The sequence below is a fragment of the Vidua chalybeata genome, chromosome 3 (assembly GCF_026979565.1).
Source record: "Vidua chalybeata isolate OUT-0048 chromosome 3, bVidCha1 merged haplotype, whole genome shotgun sequence".
NCBI classification, from domain to species: domain Eukaryota; kingdom Metazoa; phylum Chordata; class Aves; order Passeriformes; family Viduidae; genus Vidua; species Vidua chalybeata.
Window position 1 is genome coordinate 34,408,509 of NC_071532.1, and position 19,457 is coordinate 34,427,965.

General features: G+C 39.9%; 1 protein-coding gene across 4 annotated transcripts in view; it reads right to left on the reverse strand.

Annotated features, from left to right (window-relative positions):
* Window positions 1–3,766: 3,766 nt before the first annotated feature.
* SLX4IP (SLX4 interacting protein) overlaps window positions 3,767–19,457 on the reverse strand; it is a 70,317-nt gene continuing 54,626 nt past the window's right edge. For all 4 annotated transcript variants that reach the window (XM_053939228.1, XM_053939226.1, XM_053939229.1 and 1 more), the window contains 2 exons: window positions 7,049–7,158; window positions 3,767–5,553 (listed from right to left, as the gene is read on the reverse strand). In XM_053939228.1, coding sequence (XP_053795203.1) covers window positions 4,719–5,553; window positions 7,049–7,158 — 945 coding nt within the window. In that variant the 3' untranslated portion in view covers window positions 3,767–4,718. The remainder of the gene's footprint in view (window positions 5,554–7,048; window positions 7,159–19,457) is intronic.

Consider the following 19,457-nt stretch of genomic DNA (forward strand, 5'->3'; position numbering starts at 1 on the left):
TAAAAAGGGGTATGCCCAGCTCTAGAATTAGAGCTCAAGATAGGTTTCTTTAAAGATCTGATGCATAAATAAAAAAGATAATTATTATGCCAGAAAGTAAGGAAGTTATGGAGCTAGAGTACCAATTCCTGCTGCTGTACTAAAAGATTTAACTTGGACAGAATGGGAGCAAATCACTGAAATTGTCCTTTACAAAAAGTGCACTGTCAGCTCTCAAAGGAACAGATTCCCAGCTCTGGAATAATTTAAGTGGATAGTAAAGAAGGTAGGACAGTTGTGGCTAATTTCCCGAACAAATTCCAGGTTACAGCTGAAATGCCTTGTGACACTCCATCACTTCCAAAACTATTAGGATTTCTCAGCATGAGGCAACACCAAACAAACAAAAAGTCCCTACCTAAAAATGTCACCTAATTGCCACTGTAAAGGACGAGGTCATGCTTTACCAGGCTCGATTTTAATTATCTGGGTGAAACAGGTGGACAAAAGGACTTGTGTGAGTTGATGAAAGAATTTGCTATTCCTTAACCAGTTTGCATTACCTTGGAAACAGCTCTTCCCTCAGTGCTGCCCCAGCTGTCAGAATAAGCACTTCCAGCTCCCTCCAGGTTCAGCTGCTGAGCGCTTTGATAATCCTCTGATGAAAGGCTCAATGCGCGGCCATTCCCGCAGCCCACATCTTCTCCTTCACCTGGGTTACTGCCAGCAAGTTTATGTTTATTAAAGGAGAAAAAAAGCACAAAGCAAAGAAGTGCCTTTTATTAAAGCTAATTTCTGAGGCCAACCCACACTTCCCACTGCTGGCAAAAAGGCCTAGAGTTATTGCCTCTGTTTGCTGCAGCCTGTTTGAATAAAGAACCTTTCCCTGGATACTGATAAAGCCAAGGAGATAACTACTCATACCATGCAATCTGGGCAAGTCTATACTTCACATCTTTCTTATTCAAACTGCAAACAGAAAAATATTTCCCCGATTTTTTTTTTTTTTTCTTTAGGAAGAAACCATTTTCAAGTCAATAGACAATGAGATGATGATGCAAATGCCAATTACATCATCCAGTGCAATCCACATGCTGAGCAGGGAGAGGGAAGGAAGGTCACACTGACCAAAGAAACACCTTCAGAAGCTACTTAACACTTCACTTGGTCAAAATCTTCTGTAGGAGGGAAGGTCTGGGTGCTTACCTGGCAGGCAACACCAGAACCAGCACAAAGCTTAGTACCCACAAGATCTTGGGATACTAAAAACCTTCCTACCAACCAACACTGGGCAAGAGAGATTTCACATGAGCTGCTTCCTCTTTATAAATGATTATATAGAAGGCTGGTCTAGCTTTTGATATATGTTTAACCAAAAAAGTCCACTAAACAAATATTTTTAACTGCTTTGATGTAAAGGATAATGGAAAAGATCATCTGCACACATTAGAAAGTGTTTCACTAGGAAACAACTGTTTCATTATCAGCAAAAGCATAGACCAAATGAACCAGATGATTCACTAAAAATAATAATCCACCAAAGCTGTCTGGTTTAGGATAAAAAATGAACCAAAGATATTGTTTCTGTGCTTCAATGGCAATTTCAAAAGGGAACAGATATTAAATATTAATTACTTTTACAGAAAGGTATGCTAGTGCTGCTCAGAAACAATTTGGTAATAGAAAGCCAAGACTTGCAAACTAATTTTACTCCAGCTCAGTTTCCAGTTCCCTTTTTTCTCCCTAAACCTCATTTAGGAAATCAGGTTTGTGGTCCTAGAGCATGTCAGACCACACCTGTGCCAATCCTCTGGGTGCAGGTGGATGGGTGATAAAGAAAAAAGTGAAGTCTGAGAAAATAACCCTGGGCTTGAAGCAGAGAGATGAGAGAGACATGGACACAAGCCTGGTGTCCCTGCACCACCAGGTTTGCAAAAGAGAAGCTGGTATAAAAGTCCTGCTGCACAGACAAAAGAAAGCAGCAGTTTTGAGCAGCAACACCTTCTAAACTCCAGAAATTACCCTGAATTCAAAGCCTTTTCCCTAAATAGCTGCATTTCTGAGAGGATCCAAGACACAGCTTTTGATAGTAACAAAGCTCAAAAATACACAGCTCCTAAGAGCCTAGAACTTACCAAGACAGTAAGGACAAAAAGAATGATGCCACTGTGGACTTGTGAGAATGCTCAGCTGTCTTTGTTCTGACTCTCCAGCCTCTAACATCCTCAGTCACCTTACATCTCTCACTGTTGCATGACCACTTTGAAAAAGGGATGTTCCCAGGCATCAGAAAAGAGATAAAACCAGCATTTTAACTAACATAACAAAATATCCTAAAGGAAAAATCAAGTGTTCTTAGCTACACAGACAATGGTTTAACCTACCTAAGCCCCCTCTAAATGTATGACCCTCATTTGAAAGGGTGCAGGCAGGTATGTTATTCAGTCAAGATTAAAACAAAATTGTAATTATAAGGTTAATACATACATACATACATATATATATGTATATACACACATAATAACAGTATGGGATGATAAAAACTATATGTGGTTGCCCTCTGGTTTCTGATACTTGAATTATGTATGCTAAGACTTTAATATAAACTATCAAATTATTCTAACTACTCGAATTTTTCTGATACTTATATCCCTATACCTCTTTCAAGTCCATCAGAAAAGGTGCTTTTGACTCCCTTCCTGGCCCAGTATTTCCAGTGCATGAAAAAGACAACAGGGAACATACCTCAGGCTCTTCCTCCAAACCAGGTTCTTTGCAGCCTTGGTTTTGCTGGTACTGGGAAAGACCTTTTAGCAGAGCCTGGACCTGTGTAAGAATTTGCAACCTGACTGCAAAGCACTGAGAAACATCACCCAAAGAGCTAAAAGAAAAAAGAGAACATGTCCTCCAGACACATGCAGAATCTTCTTCATTTGCAGCAAGAGCAGAAATCACCTCCAGCAGGAGGAAGCTGTACAATCAGCAGTGTCTTGCTGTCAGCTGCAGAGCTGCTAACTCTCATCAGGACCTGGGTTACACCACCAACTCTAATGCTCCTGGATGTGAATCATCTCCTTAACATCAATGAGGAGATCACAGTCGTAAGTAAATGTCACTGAGATTTTTCTAAATTACTTCACACAAAATCATAGAGCACAGAATAATGCTAAGCTGGAAGGGATTCACGAGGATCATCGAAGTCCAGCTCCTGGCCCTGCAAAGGACACCCCAACAATCTCACCTGTGCATGGGAGCGTTGTTATAAAATGCTTCTTGAGCTCCGCTAGGCTTGGTGCAGTGACTACTCCTCTGGGGAGCCTACTCAGTGCCCAACCACGTTGTGGGTAGAAAACCTCTTCCTGATATCCAACCTAAACCTGCCCTGACACAACTTCAGGCCATTCCCTCAGTTCCTGTCACTGTCACCACACAGAAGAGATCAGTGCCTGGCCCTCCTGTTCCCCTCACCAGGAAGCTGTAGCTGCAAAGAGGTCTCCCCTCAGTCTCCTCCTCTCCAGGCTGAACAGACCCAGTGCTGCTCCTCACACGGCTTCCCCTCAAGGCCTTCACCACCCTTGTGCACTCCTTTGGATGTTCTCAAACACCTTTATATCTATTTTTACATTCTAGTGCCCACAACTGTCCCCAGCCCTCGAGGCCAGAGCAGAGTGGGACAGTCCCCTCCTGGGCCTGCTGCATGCCAAGGACATGGCTGGCCCTACTGGATGCCAGGGCACTGCTGGCTCAGGGGCTCTGGTCACACTGAGCTTAAGAATGATGAAAGAAAACAGCTTATACATTTATTCTACACATTTAAAAAAGATAAGCATGAAATAAAAAAGGCACATTTCCTTAGCTCATTAGCATTTAAATTTAAGAAGCAGTATGAACAAGAACAGTGAAATTAAAATTTTTCTTAAAATAAGATTTAACTCTGGTATTACTTCCACATGAAAACCAGCGTGTTGCCCTTGCACACAAGCAAGGCCTGATTTTGAAACATGTATCCATGAAGATGTGTATGCATGTTTATATGTGAACTTCACCCAAGAACGATGTTTGCACACCCAGGTATAAATATATAAATCTAAATATATAGAAGAAACCTTCATTTTTCCACAAGACTGAATGCATGACTTGTATCCACAAGATGTGCTAGAATTAAATGTTCATATCAAAACTACACAAGCAGAAACTAGTTATTTTTAAACTTCTCTGAAAAAGTGGGCCTCAAATCATTAGCTATTAATCCTGGTTAAAGAGTTATTTGAAATAAAATTAATTTGCTTTATTGCTGTAAAGATCATGTGAGTAAACCACAAACTTTCTAATACAGAGAAAGGGTTAATTTTTTACTAAAACAAACTACATGCTCAGAAACAAGCAAGATATCAAATAACTGCAGCTGCTAACAGGGGGTTTAACTTTTGCTGTTAGCAGCTGATATGACTTTTTAATAGCACTGAATATGAATAAATCTAAAATTTTGCTTAGCAAATATTACTTTATAAGAGATTTTTCTTTCTATAAATATGATGCTGACTTGTGCGATAATCGTGACTAATTCCTAAAGACTTAAAAGGATTACCTTTATTACAGTGCCAAATGACTAAGATCCTTAGTTAACTATATTTTCTAATGTGTTCTCTAATTTTCATTTTGTATTTTATTGTTTTCCATCATTTTGAATTGCTTCCTGCTCTTTGCTTAGGCACAACCTTGGCTGACCACCCATGCTATCAAGGCAGTATTTCAGATTTTGACTTCTTAAGCCTTCGCAGTTTTAACTTCCCAAGACCATTTTCCACTTCTTTTTTTCTTTTTTGGGAAATCTTCTCTGAAGACACAGGGTGCAGTTCTAGACATGATGTTGGCACTGCAGGCAGCTCTTCAGGGGCTGTGCTTGGCTCATTTTGGCTTGTCTGCACTCCACTGATGCCCACAAAAAGAGACCAGGAGGGTTTTTTTCTCAAAGTCAATGACTTCTGGTCAACCACAGTCTTTGTCATGTCTTGCTTTGAAAACAACCTGAAATTAAGAGGTGTCTTCTCCTCCAGGAATGGACCCAAAAAATTACCATCACACACACTCATTTCTGTATTGATAGAAGTTAAAGGAGTCCCTTCAGAGGACACTTTTGTGAAATGCTTCAACTTTTCCTCTGAACCACAGGTCTCGAGCTGAGCCTGTGTTTTGGTCACTCTCTGACTTTGCTTTGGAGCTGGCAGAGCTGACTCAGAGCTGCAAGGAGGGCCCTCACTTAGAAGACTCGCCTCTGACCACTCTAGAGAGTGAGGTTTTTGCTGGCTGCGAACATCTTCTGGCTGTCTCTGATTAACATAATTTCTCTGCTCTAACACAGGAAGCCCCAAGCTGCTTTCAGCTGTGTTTGTGCAGTCCTTCAGCAGGCTGGGGCTCCTACGTTTCACAGCAGACTGAGCACTGAGGTAAGTCTCACAGTCACTCTTTCTGTTCTCTGTCTGTGAGTCTGCCCAGCCAAGACACACTTTCTTGGAGTCCTTGCTGATTTGAGGTTTGCTTGCACTACTTCTCCTTGGTTTTGTCCTCTTCACACTGCAATAAAAAGGAATTTTGTTTTTTAAATTAAAAAAGAACCTTTACTGATCCCATTTACTGTTTTTCCAACTCTGAAACACCACTTGGGCCACCCTCTTTCTGAGCATGGAAAAAATCCCTGTGTATCATCCTGACAAGCAGCAATGTTTGTCTAGTGTGGATAGTATCAAGCGTTATCCATCTGATTTTCCACTGTGCTATGGAAGAACCCTATTTATTAATGGCTAAGCCATGAAGGAATGAGTTCACACTCTTTTCCAAGAGGCAGAACTGGATTCATTACAGATGTTAAAGGTCAACAGAGCAGAAGTATATTGAATTCCTTTTTGAACTGGCTAGATAAAATAGCATTTCCTAAGTGCCTAAATGATTGCAAACCGTTCCCATACATCCACATGTATAATGCATAGCTATAGGACAGAGGGGGCAGGTGGGGAGAAGCAGTGAGTGTGCCTCTGTGTGAGAGCTCCTAATCTCTATTTTAGAATGTTCCTCTGGAATTTTTCCCAGGACATTTCAAAGCATTGCTTTAAAGTTAACCACTACTCATCTAGTATCAAGTCCATTCATCTGGCAAGGACTTAGGTAATGCAAGTAGATGATATTCTGAAAGGAATTATACAGGAAAATGGGATCACAAGGGACCTGATGGAGTGTCAGTACACAAACACTCCTCAGCAGTGCGTTACCTATGGATCTGGATTTCACAGAGCCCATAAGATGAACTTTATGCCCAAGTCCTGAAGCTGCATTTTGAGTCTAAACACATTGTTAGAGATGGCCCCAAGCTGATACCACTTTTTGCTGCCCCGCTGCTGCCGAGCAGTTCCCAGGACAGCACATCTAACTCCTCTCAAAGAGGGCTCATCCCAAACAGGGAGAGCTGCATACCTCCAAAGCTAATCTCATTGCTAAAGACAACACAGATGAGACAACAGTGGTAAAAAGAAAAGTTGCCAGGGTTCACAGCAAATCCCTGATTTCACAGGTGATTTGGGGCTGATGGCATCTTACACAAGTTGGGATGGAGTCCTGGTACCACATGGAGCAGTGACAAGTTCAGCTGATCAGCTCATCCTCCCCATCCACTCCACCAGGGATACTCTTTAACTTTGACTATTGATCCAGAGTCTCAAAATGAACAACAAAAAAATATTTGTGAAGTGTTTTACACCCGATTCAAGCATCACGATTTATTTTGGCTCAGAGCTTCATTCAAGGAAAAACAGCCTGTTTTGACTCTGCCTAATGCTACGTGTGATATCTATGTGGGTTGTAATAGCTTTCTCCATGCTGTAAAAAACAACAATCATTTTATGTGCTTATCCACACTACAGTAGTAATCTTTCAGTAATTTAAAACAACCTTTTGTAAAGTAGTTTATATTATTTAAAATTTTATATTATTTAAAATTTTATTTCATGAGCTAGATTCTACCAAACCAAATTTTACCAATTATAAATTCAAAGGCTTAGAAAGAATAGCGGTATACATTTTTCTCAGGATGTCTTGCTTTATTTGTTCACTCAGACTAATCTTAAGCTTCTTGTTCTCAGCAGATTCAGTAAAATATTCAGATGTCCCATTGGAAAGTTCTTCTTTCTGCTCCAAAAGAAAGTACAGGTTTAAAGCATGACACATCAAGCTATGATTATTCAACAGAAAGCTCAATTTCTAATACTAAGATTTACAGCTGTTCTTTATTATTTTGATCTGAGCAGTCTAAAAGAAACAATTATTTTTAATCTTTTAATATTTGGGAGTCTAGTCAGTTCCGTCCCCCTGACTCCCAAGCAACATATTTTGTATGCTAAAATACACCACAAGCAAACAAGACTGCAATGTAAAGGATGTAGCTTTCCAAACCATCTGAGGAAACTGTTGGCAAATATTTGACATCTTTGTGGCTCAAACTGTGACAAATACCAGCAATCTCTCTTGCAGACAGGAGCGTGCTTGTCAGTTTTTTTCCTGAAGAGACTGACTGGCGCAGTGGTCTATACACTTATTCTCAGAGGAATTCCCATAATTTTCCATACTTACAAAAAAACATACACAGTGTTATTTGCTCATTGAACAAGGCAAGGGTTAAAACTTTTAATTCTAACATTTAAACGCTCACAACTTGTAGTGGTTGGCTACTACAGGACAACAGGGGAATTCTTTCTGGTCTCAGCTAACAGCAGCACCATCCTTTTATATAATATGAGGTTGGGGCGAGTGGGAGGGAAGGAAAATGCTCTTTTTCTTCAGGCTGTGAGCACTTCCTTTCACAATGAAACAATCTTAGTCAGAGAAAGGGTGTTTGATGATTTCACCATTAGCTACTGCACACTCCAAAAAAAGTATTATCTCTGAGGCTACGGAGGAGAGGAAAAAGAAGTGGTGAAGTCAAGAGGAGAAGAGGCTTTGTGCACATCCTTGTCTTTGAGAGCACTTTTCTCCCTCAGCCTCCATGATGCAGCCTCTGACAGGGCTCCCCAAAAGCAGGGAGTGCTGCTCTAGCCCATTCCTTGGTAAGGCACTGGAACCAGGTGGTGTGGAAGAACTGAGGGACACAGAGACAGCCAGCAGAGGCACAAGACCACAACCTGTACATGACCCCTGCCTGGAACACCCCTCGGGAGCCTGTCACTTAGGGGAGAGTAAGCCCTGCCCATTTTTATTTCTGTTTTAGAGGAGAGGTCATGGGGGACCTCCATGCTCTTTCCAGAAGAAATAGCCAATGAAAACAGCTTCCTATTTTGCAAGCAGAAGAAGGGTAGTCAGGCAAAGAAGTAAAGCCAATTTGCCACTTAGAAAAGCTACAGCTGTTCTGAGCCTTCCTTTCAGAGACAAGTTACACAAATGTGCACACTGAGCCATGCACCAAGTTCTGTCCACTTGTGGTGCAACAAGTGTGTTTACAGCAAGCAGAAAACACATAGAGCATACATGCAATGTGATTCCCAGCCTCAGAAATCAAGCTTACCTAGTTTAATCTGAGGGATTAATTGCTGCTTCTATTCTTGCTGGAGGTAGATTCCCCTAATTTGACTAAATATATTTTCATACTTTGTAAGCTATTAAAGGCAGAAATACTACTAAGATACTCGAGCATTATGCTAATCTTAAGAGAAGGCAGAGACTGCAAAGTCTGTAGAAACTATTCTGATTTCCAGTAACAGCCACACAATTTGGAGGCTGAAGGGTCTTGCACAATCATCCTGCATCAAAGCAGCTGGAGAGCACTTGTACTTGGCCAGAGAGCCAGAGTCCATCTGAGTTCCTGCAGGGTGGAAACGGGTTAGGTTAGTTCTGTTAAATCTTCTTCAGCCCCCAGCACGCCAAGCAGGCCAGGATCAGCAGCCCACTAAGGCAACTCTTGTCACTGTGGTAAGTAATGCAGGGAAAGGAGCCCTTGGCACAAAATCCAGGGAAGGACTGGGGATAGCTCCTGCCCCCATGTACTCCCTACTGCAGATAAGGCATAATCCCCAGCTCTGACTTGCATCTGACTCTGGACCCTGCAGGACTGGGATGGTCCTGCCAGGCTGTGAGGAGCAGACCCTGCAGAGAGGCACGAATGACAGCACTTGTGAGTTGAGTCAGGTTGGAGCTAATGGCCCCAAGTTGCAGGGCTAACACATTCCCTCACTGCGCTGTCATCGACCTTCTGTTTTGCTTTCAAATAACTTACCACACAAAGCAGTGACAGAAAGGGTTAAGGCATCAAAAAAAGTAAAAATCAAAATGATTTATATGTGAAACACTTCTGAACATGCCCTCTAAGTACAGTAGATTTTCCCCTCGGAACCACACCCTGTAAGTGCTGTATTTTGAGAGCTGAACAATTAACACAAGGCATATGAGTCAGGCTCTGAAAGACTCTGTGGGAACCAGAGAGCCTTTTGCTATTAGTAGTGATGTAAACTCCCTAAGGCTGGAATAAGTCCACAATAGAAGGCAGAGGGAGTCATAAATAACAACAGTGGGCACTCCATATACTACTAAGACACAAAGCCATTATTGGTGATACTTCCTTCATTTTCTTTATTAGACTTAATAATTTTAGTTAATTAAAAAAAATAAAACACACTGTCTGTTTTTGAATACTATTTATTTCCTATGGGAACTTCTGGACTTGCTAAAGAAAGAAAAAAAGCTAATCTGCTCTCATCCTGTCTAGTAATCCCAGATTCCTTTTAGACAGTGAAATAATTAAAGAAAAATATTCCAGGCATAAAAGGGAGGACAGCAGAAGCAGACATCATATAAACAATGACACCATGACAGAGAAAAACGTCAAAGCACCGCCAGACTTGCAACTCGACTCTGAAAGAGCTGCAGGGAGTGTGATTGCTGCTAACAAATTAAAACCACATTTCTTGGCAAATTGTTAAAGACAGACATATTTACATTTGTATAGAGACTGGGTGGGCACAAAAGATTAAAATGCTTCTCTAGCCCTTGAACTGCCAAGTTTCATTAGAAATATGTGCTCTTAAAATCCCAGGGTAAGCTCAGTCCTCTTTGTCACTCAAACTGCAGAGAAGGGCCTGTAAAAGTGCAGCTTACAAAGTTTTACCTGCCTACCTGCTCATGACACTGGCCTCCCCAAACCTGATTTCAAGATCCTTAATACTTCTCCAAAGAGATGTCTGGGGGAAGAAAAATGTCTATCAAAACCTAAAGAGAAACATCAGGCACACTGGTAGGCACAGAATGTACTTCCTGTAAGGTTTATCAAATTGAAGATTTTTTTTTTTTTTTTTTTTTTTGCTATCTTACTCCACTTACAACACACTCAAGCTGAAAAAGAAACCCTCAGAACTGTAAAAGTAGCATTCACTGCTGTCTCCAACTCTCTCCAGGACAGCTGAACTCAGCAGCACGGCATTAAGTATCTATTAAAGAACCATCCATGGATGGGCACTTGTGAGGAACCCTTATCCTGAAAAGGAACTCATTACCCTGAAGCAGAGTGAAAGTTTTGGCCTTTCCAGCATGACAATATACTCATACCAATACTCTCTTCTTTCTTTTTTTCCTGTCTAATACTGGGTTGAAAGAAAATTTTCCAAGTGAACACTGCTGCCCCCCTTTCCTGCCTCTCTGGTATCATGCTTGCTAGTTGTCTATCACTCTTCTCAGTGCCACAAGCTTATGTACCAATAAAGTAAGACTAAGAGATAATTAAATTTCATGTCTGGTTCCCAACCCCATAATACAAAACACAGTTTTTAAGATGTATTTATCAATGTGGCTCATCAAAAATACTTAATAGAATACATCAGCGGGTTCAAGAAATCAATTTTTATATCATGGTGGAAAATGGCAGGGGACTATAAATATAATAATAAAGGCAAAGCTATGAACTAAAGTATTATCCAGGGCACACACAATAAAATTAGTGATAAGACAGAAACACTTATTTAGGGGAGCTTTATGTAAGCTTGCAATTGGATGATTTCTCTTAGTGTCATTCTAAGCTGTATCATGAGCTCAACCAACAAAGATAACCTTTAGGTTCCAGAGGTGTCCTGACAGATGACGGGCAGATCAGAGGTCAGACAGGACTCCTTCCAATCTGATAAACAAAAAGGGCTCCTTAAAGCAAGTGAGGAGGCTTCTGAGGGAAGGATGAATCAGACATTACAATCTAATGGATAAACAAGTGACAGAGACAGGACTTTGGGTCTCATCTCTTGCCCTCTCCCAGCCCACATGATGGAAAAGCTTCCCACAGTTTCAAGATGCAAATTTCTTTGCATTTCCAATATAGTAATGCATCAGTCCCGGCAGTTCTACTTATGAACTCCAACCACATCATAAAACACTTGCAGAAGTTCTCCAAGTACAGAAATGGATATTATTCGCAACCTGAAACAGAGTTCCTTGATTAGAGCTGTGGAATATTGCTCTACATTTTAAAGTTGACTGTCCTGCTCTAAAAGTCAGTAAATTCCAGTAAAAACCATTAAGGACCATTCCACATTACACTGGAATACTGGTGTTGCCTTTGAAATAAGTATTTTTAAGGAATGCTGGTGGTTTTCAAAAATACTCCAGTTTCATGCTTGAAAAGAATGTAACAATCAGAGCAAACTGCATCTGTCTACGAGGAGCAGAACTGTTCAACCCTCCCATGACCTAGCACAAAGGCAAAATCAAACTCCTGGATCAGTATAGTCTTCATTATCTACCACCAAAATTCCTTTCATGTGACACCATGGATTTTCAGTTCTGCTCGTCAGGAGACTATGTTCTGTACTAGTTAGTCCAAGCATTGGCCCAATCTGTTACAAGCCCCTGTGATACACATTCCACTTTCTCAAAACACAAGGTGCAAACCCAAGTTTCTCACTCAATACATAAGTCTTGGCAATCACAAACATTCCAAAGGTCCCCCAGGCATCACCAGATTAGCTTAAGGCATATGACTTCTATGAGGAAAATGCCTTCTTCCTTTTGAAGTATTTGGTTTAGATTTTAACTGTATTTCACATATAGGAGGAATCCCAGACTCTTCCGAGTGTAAGAAATTCAGAGCTCTCTAGATTTGCATTTGAGCACCCATTAAAGAAGAGAGAAGAATCCTGCTGTAAATGGCAGAGAACAAATGAAATGCGATTTTTTCCTAAAACTCAACAAGCTGCAGGGGAGCCTTTTTATGAATCAGACCTATGTGTAACACAGAGAGAAAATACCCCATCATACTTTCTAAAGGCACAGAAGTGCTCCCGAAACAACTGATTTATTTACATACTGAGCAGCACGTGACACAGGCTGTGTGCATTTGCTTGAAGGCAAGAACTGCTAAAATTAATGTTAAGTAATTGAGCTATTAATCATTCTGATTTTATATACTGATGCTACAAGACTCAGATTCTATCTTCAGAGAAAGTGTCCACTGATAAGAAATGGAGGAATAGACAACAGCTTTTCAACCAAAATAATGTCTCTCAATGACACTAAAGAAAAATCTAAAGCATATTAACAGTATATTTCTACCTTAAAGGAAACCAATGTCCTATAAGCATGCATCTTCAGCCAGCCATTTCCATCAATTTTTAGGTTCCTGACTCCAGTAATTATGAAAGAGGATATGCATGCAAGACACACATTTCATACTTGAAAGAGATTTTTATAAATAAGGGAATAGCAATTTTATATTTTGTATTTATGCTCGTCCCCTTTCTCCAGCTTACAAATCAAGAGAGAATATCTGAGACAGGCCCTCCTGTAATCCTGTACTACAGCTTTTCACAGCCTGGCGTAAGGATTCTCTATGTGCCCACCAAACCTCACTGGGTATGGGGTCAGCAAGTGCAGATGTCCCTCAGCATCACCCACCAGCAACACTGAAGCAAACTTTCCACTTGCCTTTCCAGACATAGCATAGGTTATATGACATAAGAGAATACTCCTTGGAGCACATGATGTATACAGTGTGATTCAGACGCCCAACACTTTGATACTTACGGGAAAAAAAATCTGGGAAAAAAACACATCAACTTTATGCTCTTTTGTTCTTTTATGCAATCATAATATGCAGTAACACCTGGAGAAGACGTTGTAAAGAATAACTAATACTCTTGACCTCACCAGTTATACAAACCCAAAATATGTAAAACAAGAACTGCACAGCTCAGGAAATAATTACTGTTCAACAATTTAATATCTTAGCTTTGTTTCCAAAACCAACACCAGTACCACCACCCTGAAAACCCCCAAGACTTCTGAGCCCACACTGGGGATCTGTTCCTCCAAATAATTTCAAATCATTAAATATTGTTCAAAAATCCTGCCATGAACTTTACCATCATATATCTCAGTTTCCTGTTCAGTCAAGTTATGAACATCCTAGTAGTTCTAAGAGATTTCTTCTGTAGACTGAGGAACAGATTGCTCCTAAAACAATTTTTTAAAATCCTGTCAAATATTCCTTGCCCAACAGGAATATCAAGAATTATTATCAAAACCTTAAGTAAGTTAAACCTTTTCAAATTCTAGAGCCATCAAAATCTTGCAGATGCACCACAGCTAAATAAAATCTTTAGCTCCCTGCAGCTTTAAAGTGATCCCTGCCAGCCTTCCCCCCGCCCCACTGCCAGAGGTGCCCATCCTCTCCAAGCCTGCAGAGAGGAAAGAGCAGATAATCAGGTCAAATCCACATGAACCACCTGTGACAGCAACAGTGAGAGGGGAGAGGAAAATGAGGGAGGTGAAAGGATGATGACAGATGATAATATCTTAAATAACCACAAGGCTTTGACAAATGGGATCTTATGAACGCTGCTAAGTAGTTAGATTTAAATCAACTGGAGCACTCATATAAAAAGCAACTACCAAAATGAGTAAAAGATTACTCAATTTGTGCCTGCTTTTTGAGGATTGCTTCATATGGAAATCATTTTAGTACCTTAATCATTTATACTGCAGCAACAGGACCATCTATATTTCTGCTCTGCTTCACCTGATTTTGCATAATGAGGTACACTTTTATTGAGGGCGTATTCCACTTGTTAGCTTTAAGGCAATAAATATTACTTTTTATTTCATTCCATACAAACTCTAATATTCTGTCTGCTTTTCAGATAAATTAAGCTACAGAACAAAGGTTTTCCAATCAATTCCTTGCAGCAGTATCTTGGCCTTTTTCCAGCCATCGCACAGTTAATTCACTCAGCAGTTTGCATGAACACGGCAATTGCTCTTTTCAGTAAAAATACTGTGCATTTATCAACAGATGATTTTCATTTACAGCCCTAGTGCCTAGAGAGGCAGCTCTGGGAGGTTTCTCTGAAATTCTCCAAAGCCTTCTCTGGTCTTGACTAATTGAAATAATTGTGTCAGTTTTCATTTCATCATTTGCCCACTTCTCTGGATAGTTAATGCAGCAGACAGCTGTGAAACGTTTGCCATGCAGAAAATAAATCCGTTTGTAAGCTAAGAGAAGAAACTGCAACAAGTTCAGACAAATCTCACTGAGGCAATTCCCAGCATCACTGCTCTCAGGTCTCCTCCCTCCCCTTCTGCAGGAGGTTCCTGCCCCACTCAGAGCTGGCAGAAGGGAGCACACATACGCCCCAGCTGCTCCCATCCAGGGAAGCTCGGTGTGCACAAATCCACAAGACTGTGATACCCAGAAAGACGAGATGCAGGCATGCAGCCCTTCTGGCAAACGCTGCTGCGGGAGTAGGGATCTCCAAGGAGAAGAGGCAGACAGTCAGGACAAAAGGGAATATTGCTGTAATTTTCTTTTTATGACCAAGTCAAAGACTTCAGGATCGTTCCTCTGAGATGCAGTTTCTCAGAGACAGCAGCCTAATGACTGAAGCTAATTGAAAGCTTCACCAACAATGAAAGGGAAGTCTCACTCTTACCCAACACGTGGTCCTGCCAAGGATCAACACTGAAGGGATCTGGCTGAAAGTGAAGCATGCAAACAACAAAAATTCAAACCAAAACCACCCCTTGTTTTCAGAGGGATCACTGAATGACCCCAGCACTGACAAACACTGAAGATAGGAATGCCCAAGGAAGAAAAGGCAGGAGGAGTACAAAACATGAAGGATAAGTAAAAAAAAGTGACAGAAGTTTGAAGAGTCGAAAGCGAAAACTCACCCAAGCAATTCTCTGCCTGTTCCACTAATGTGGTATTTGGACAAAGTTCATTAGTCTGCAGTTTCCCCTCTCTACCTTTTTGAAAGAAGTAGTGAACCCTGGTCATATTTACCAACTACGTCTTAATGTTTTTTTCCTGTTTCCTATAATGACTGAAAAGAATTCAGCACATTATCTAAAATCCCAGAAAACTAGATTTTATAAAATTCAAAAAGGACAGTGATATAAAAAAGCTAGCAACAAGACAAATATTACAAGAAATGTAACATTAAAATGTAGTGGATGTTACTTCCAAGCCCAGGTAACTCTCAGCTGCTACCTAAAGGTTGCTTCGGCTCCATTCATCCAAATCCTGGCTGTGTGCTCCTGCAATATTTTTTTGCATCACAGTTGGCAAATCTGTGGGTACAGGATGAGTTGGTTCAGTGAACTGACATGATGGAAAACTAATCCTCCAATGAAAACCAGAGAAACTTCACAAATAAATAATTTTCTCCTAGATCAAGTCAATGAACTAATTCATTCTCAGCTGAAGAATCACTTGGTCCATTGTACCCAGAAAGGAAAGGAATATGTGGCTGGATGTAGAGGGGATGTGGAGTGACCTTTTCAGTAGTAGCCACCAGCACAGCAGCTTCACTGTAATATTTTATACACACACACACATATATAGATATATGTATATGTATATAGAGAGATATATATTTGTACTTATGGTGTGAATTGTGCAATTCTATTTCATAGCATTTCCTTCTTCCCCTACCCAATCTGATATCACTTAACAATAAGTCTTTAAAGCATTTATGACAACTAAATTCCACATTAAGTCCTGTACTAATCTTTACAAATTGCTGCTTTCTGAAGTTTTAATTCTACATTCCAACAGACACACTATTCTAGCAGTATACACTCCAGTGGGACATATCTGTTAATTACAGCTACGTTTCATGTTTGTATGAAAGAACCAGAAGTCTCTTCCCAGCATAATCAAAACCCAAGCAGACCCTGTCACTAAGACTCTTAAGAGTTTTAAGAATGAGAATTCTCTAATACTCCTGAAAAGTATTACAATGACACAATTTATAAATCAGACATGTATGAAGAAGATGAAGTAGTTTATTTCCCTACTGGGGATTTAAAAAAGCATTGGGCACATCTTTAGCACTTTTTTCTCTGTGTGTATCGTGAAGGGTTTGTTTGGGTTGGTTTGGTTTTTAAAGAACAATATTCTGCTGGAACAGAATCCTACTTTTGTCTAATGTTCTCTGTAACTTAACAAAGTTCAGTGGAAAACCTGAGATCTTTTTAATCAAGATAGAATCTCCTACTCCTCACTATCTTTTCTGATTTTACTCAAAGAGTAATTTCAAATTTCCACTTTAATATCATCTTTAGCTTAACCTCCTTCATGCTTTCCCTAGAAATGCTTCCTCCATAGATTCTGGTATAAAGCCAATGTAGTTATCAATGAATACTCCATTGTTTGCACATTTTCAAATGCTCATAAGCCTTCCACCCATTTCCACTGCTTCCCCAGATAACCCATTTCCAATTTTCCATTTTAACTCTCTACATAATAATAATCAAGAAAATGTCGTCATTGACAAAGATGACTAATCTCTCCAGAGCTCTTATATATTTCCTTGAGTTTCCTCTTTTGCCATGTTCCCAAAACTGTCTTCTTTTTCAAGATAAAACTATTCAAGATTACAAACATAGTTTGGTAAAACAGGAAACAATGGTTTTATGTTTAAACTTAGTATTAATCACTCAGCCTATTCTTGCATATCTTCCCTTAAGACTTTTAATTTGCTTGTGTAATTTCAATAACTTGCTATATTGTTTCTTTACTAGAGATTTCCCTTCTTCCAAAATGCTTATTACTGCCTGTAGCCTAAGTTTTAAACATAACCACACACACCCATTTATAAATACATCCTAAAAATTACATATTGATAGATTTTCCTGGTTTATTTCATCACTGCTCCTTAGAGGTGCTCTAAAATATTTTATTAGTTTATCCTTAAAGCTAATTTGACAGAGTGTCTAATCCACCCTAACCTTAGTCTTACATGAGGCATTACAGAAGGATTAAAATTGGTTCTCCCAGCAACTGATGCTGATGTTTGTGCTTGTGAATATCTCAAAAGCAACCTAATTATAATCTTTCCTAAGGTGAAGGACATTAAAATTTCATTTCATAGATGCTATATCCCTTGAAACTTCTGGTTTAAGCACAGCCTATTTCAGAGATACACAGAACTGCCTAAAAAGCAGTGAAAAGGCAAAGAATGAAGGGCTGAAGACAGGTGAAGGATGAGAGCTGGGGTCAGTGAAGGAAACCTGCACCAGGCTGAGATAAAACTGGTTCCAAGTAATGGGAAAGGGGAACACTGAACCTGATTTTTCTTGAAAGAGCTCAGGAATGAAAGCTTGACCCAGGCCATAAAACAGTGTAACAACAGTTTAAAAAAATGCATAATCACTAAGTCTTGACTAGGTCAATCACAGTCACAGTAACACAGGAAAGTGACAAAGTCTCCATTAATGTATGGTTAACTGCTTTTGTAAAACACAAACAGGCCCTCAAATCCAAGGGTGTGAGTTCATGAAAGGTTTAAAAGAACTTGTATCCAACACTGTGGCATTATTCAAACCCAAACAACATACAGAAGAAAACAAAACACAGCCTCATTTTCAGCCCATGACAGAATCTGCAGAGTGTATCAACAGAAAGGTCTTCTGGGTGGTCTTTTGTAGGGCAGAGTTTAGAGTTCCAGCCTACTCAGGGCTCAACTGCATGGAGAAAACCAGACACACACGAAGCACAGATTCTTTGCCTTTCTTTTGGAGTGCCAAAAACTTGAAAAACTTTCAGTGGCAATCAAACACTCTCCCAGTTTGGTGAAGTACTCAGCTGGAGTATGTGACTAATGTGGTCCTAACACGCATTAGGAATCCTGGAACAACAAAACAGTCTGGAGTGGACCCTTTAAGTGAGAGTGGTAAGAATTAAACAGATGCTCCAAAACATTAGCTGAGGGTCTGCTCCCATCTTGCTAAGTTCTTAAAATCAGGGAAGATGCTCAGGGCTAACTTTTTCTCATTCCCTCCTCCCAACACACTACACTGACCATCCCAGCCAGGGCTGTGCACAAAGCAAACTCCCAAGACTTGATTGTTGATTAGGTTATCAGCTCACTAAGATATGTTTTCTTTTTAAATATAAAAGCATTTAAACTTGCCTTTTAAACAACAAGGAGTTTCCACAGATCAAGATCCAATTTTGAAATAGTAAAGCTAAATTCCCTAACATTGAATTTTTAAATTTGCCACCTTCTTCCCACACAAGATCACAAGAAAAGCTAAAGAAAACTTCTCAGCTCTTATTTTATGGAAAGATGAAAAATACCAAATGAGGGAATTGGATCTCTCGTAAGAGTTACTTAAGCAAGAAAAAGCCCCACAATTATTTCTCAGTCAAAATAAAGAGATAAAATTTTCTACTTCAAGCATTAAGTAGTTTTCAAGACAATACTGAAAAAGTAATAATTCTCCAAAGAGCAAAGTACTTCTAGAGCAGGGAGATAGGTTTCTTTCTGAGAGTGCAAAAATCATTGGCTTGATTCTTTGACACTTAAGGGTATGTACCAAGCTAGGAATGGAAACAAGAAAATCTGCATTTAGCATTACAAATATGAATACCCTGCCTGGTAATGGGAAAAAAAAAAAAAAAGGAGTTGAGTGAGTGAAAGAAAACACGTTTTTTCAAGGGTCAAATACACTTTATTACATGTGAGATCAACTACTAAAATCCATCCAGACCTCAGGGTGTAATCGTGACCCTCAGTGTGAGCCACAGAGTGGCACCTGGGCCCATGTGAGCACTCCTGAGACAATCAGCACTTAACTGCAGGATAAAATTCAGAAGCCTTTGACCCAGATGAAGCCTTCAGGATGAAATATTTTAGGAGAATTGCTTATGGTATTTAACCACACACCAGTGCCTTTTCCTCCATAAATGTTTGGGGATTTTTTTCCCCAGCAGGGCCAGCACTGATCCGCTTGAGTTGCTGTGCAGAACAAGTGCTAAAAAAATGTACAAGAAACCTGGGGACATTACAAACAGCTACATTATAATTTTGGAAAACAAAATGTTACAAGGACAAAATATAAAAGAAAAAAAGATCCTTAAATCAAGGTGCTAAAATCATATCCAGCTTTCTAAACACATGGTCTTTTTCTCTAAGACTTATAAGGCTCAGAAAATGCTGAGCTTTCAAAATTCCCAT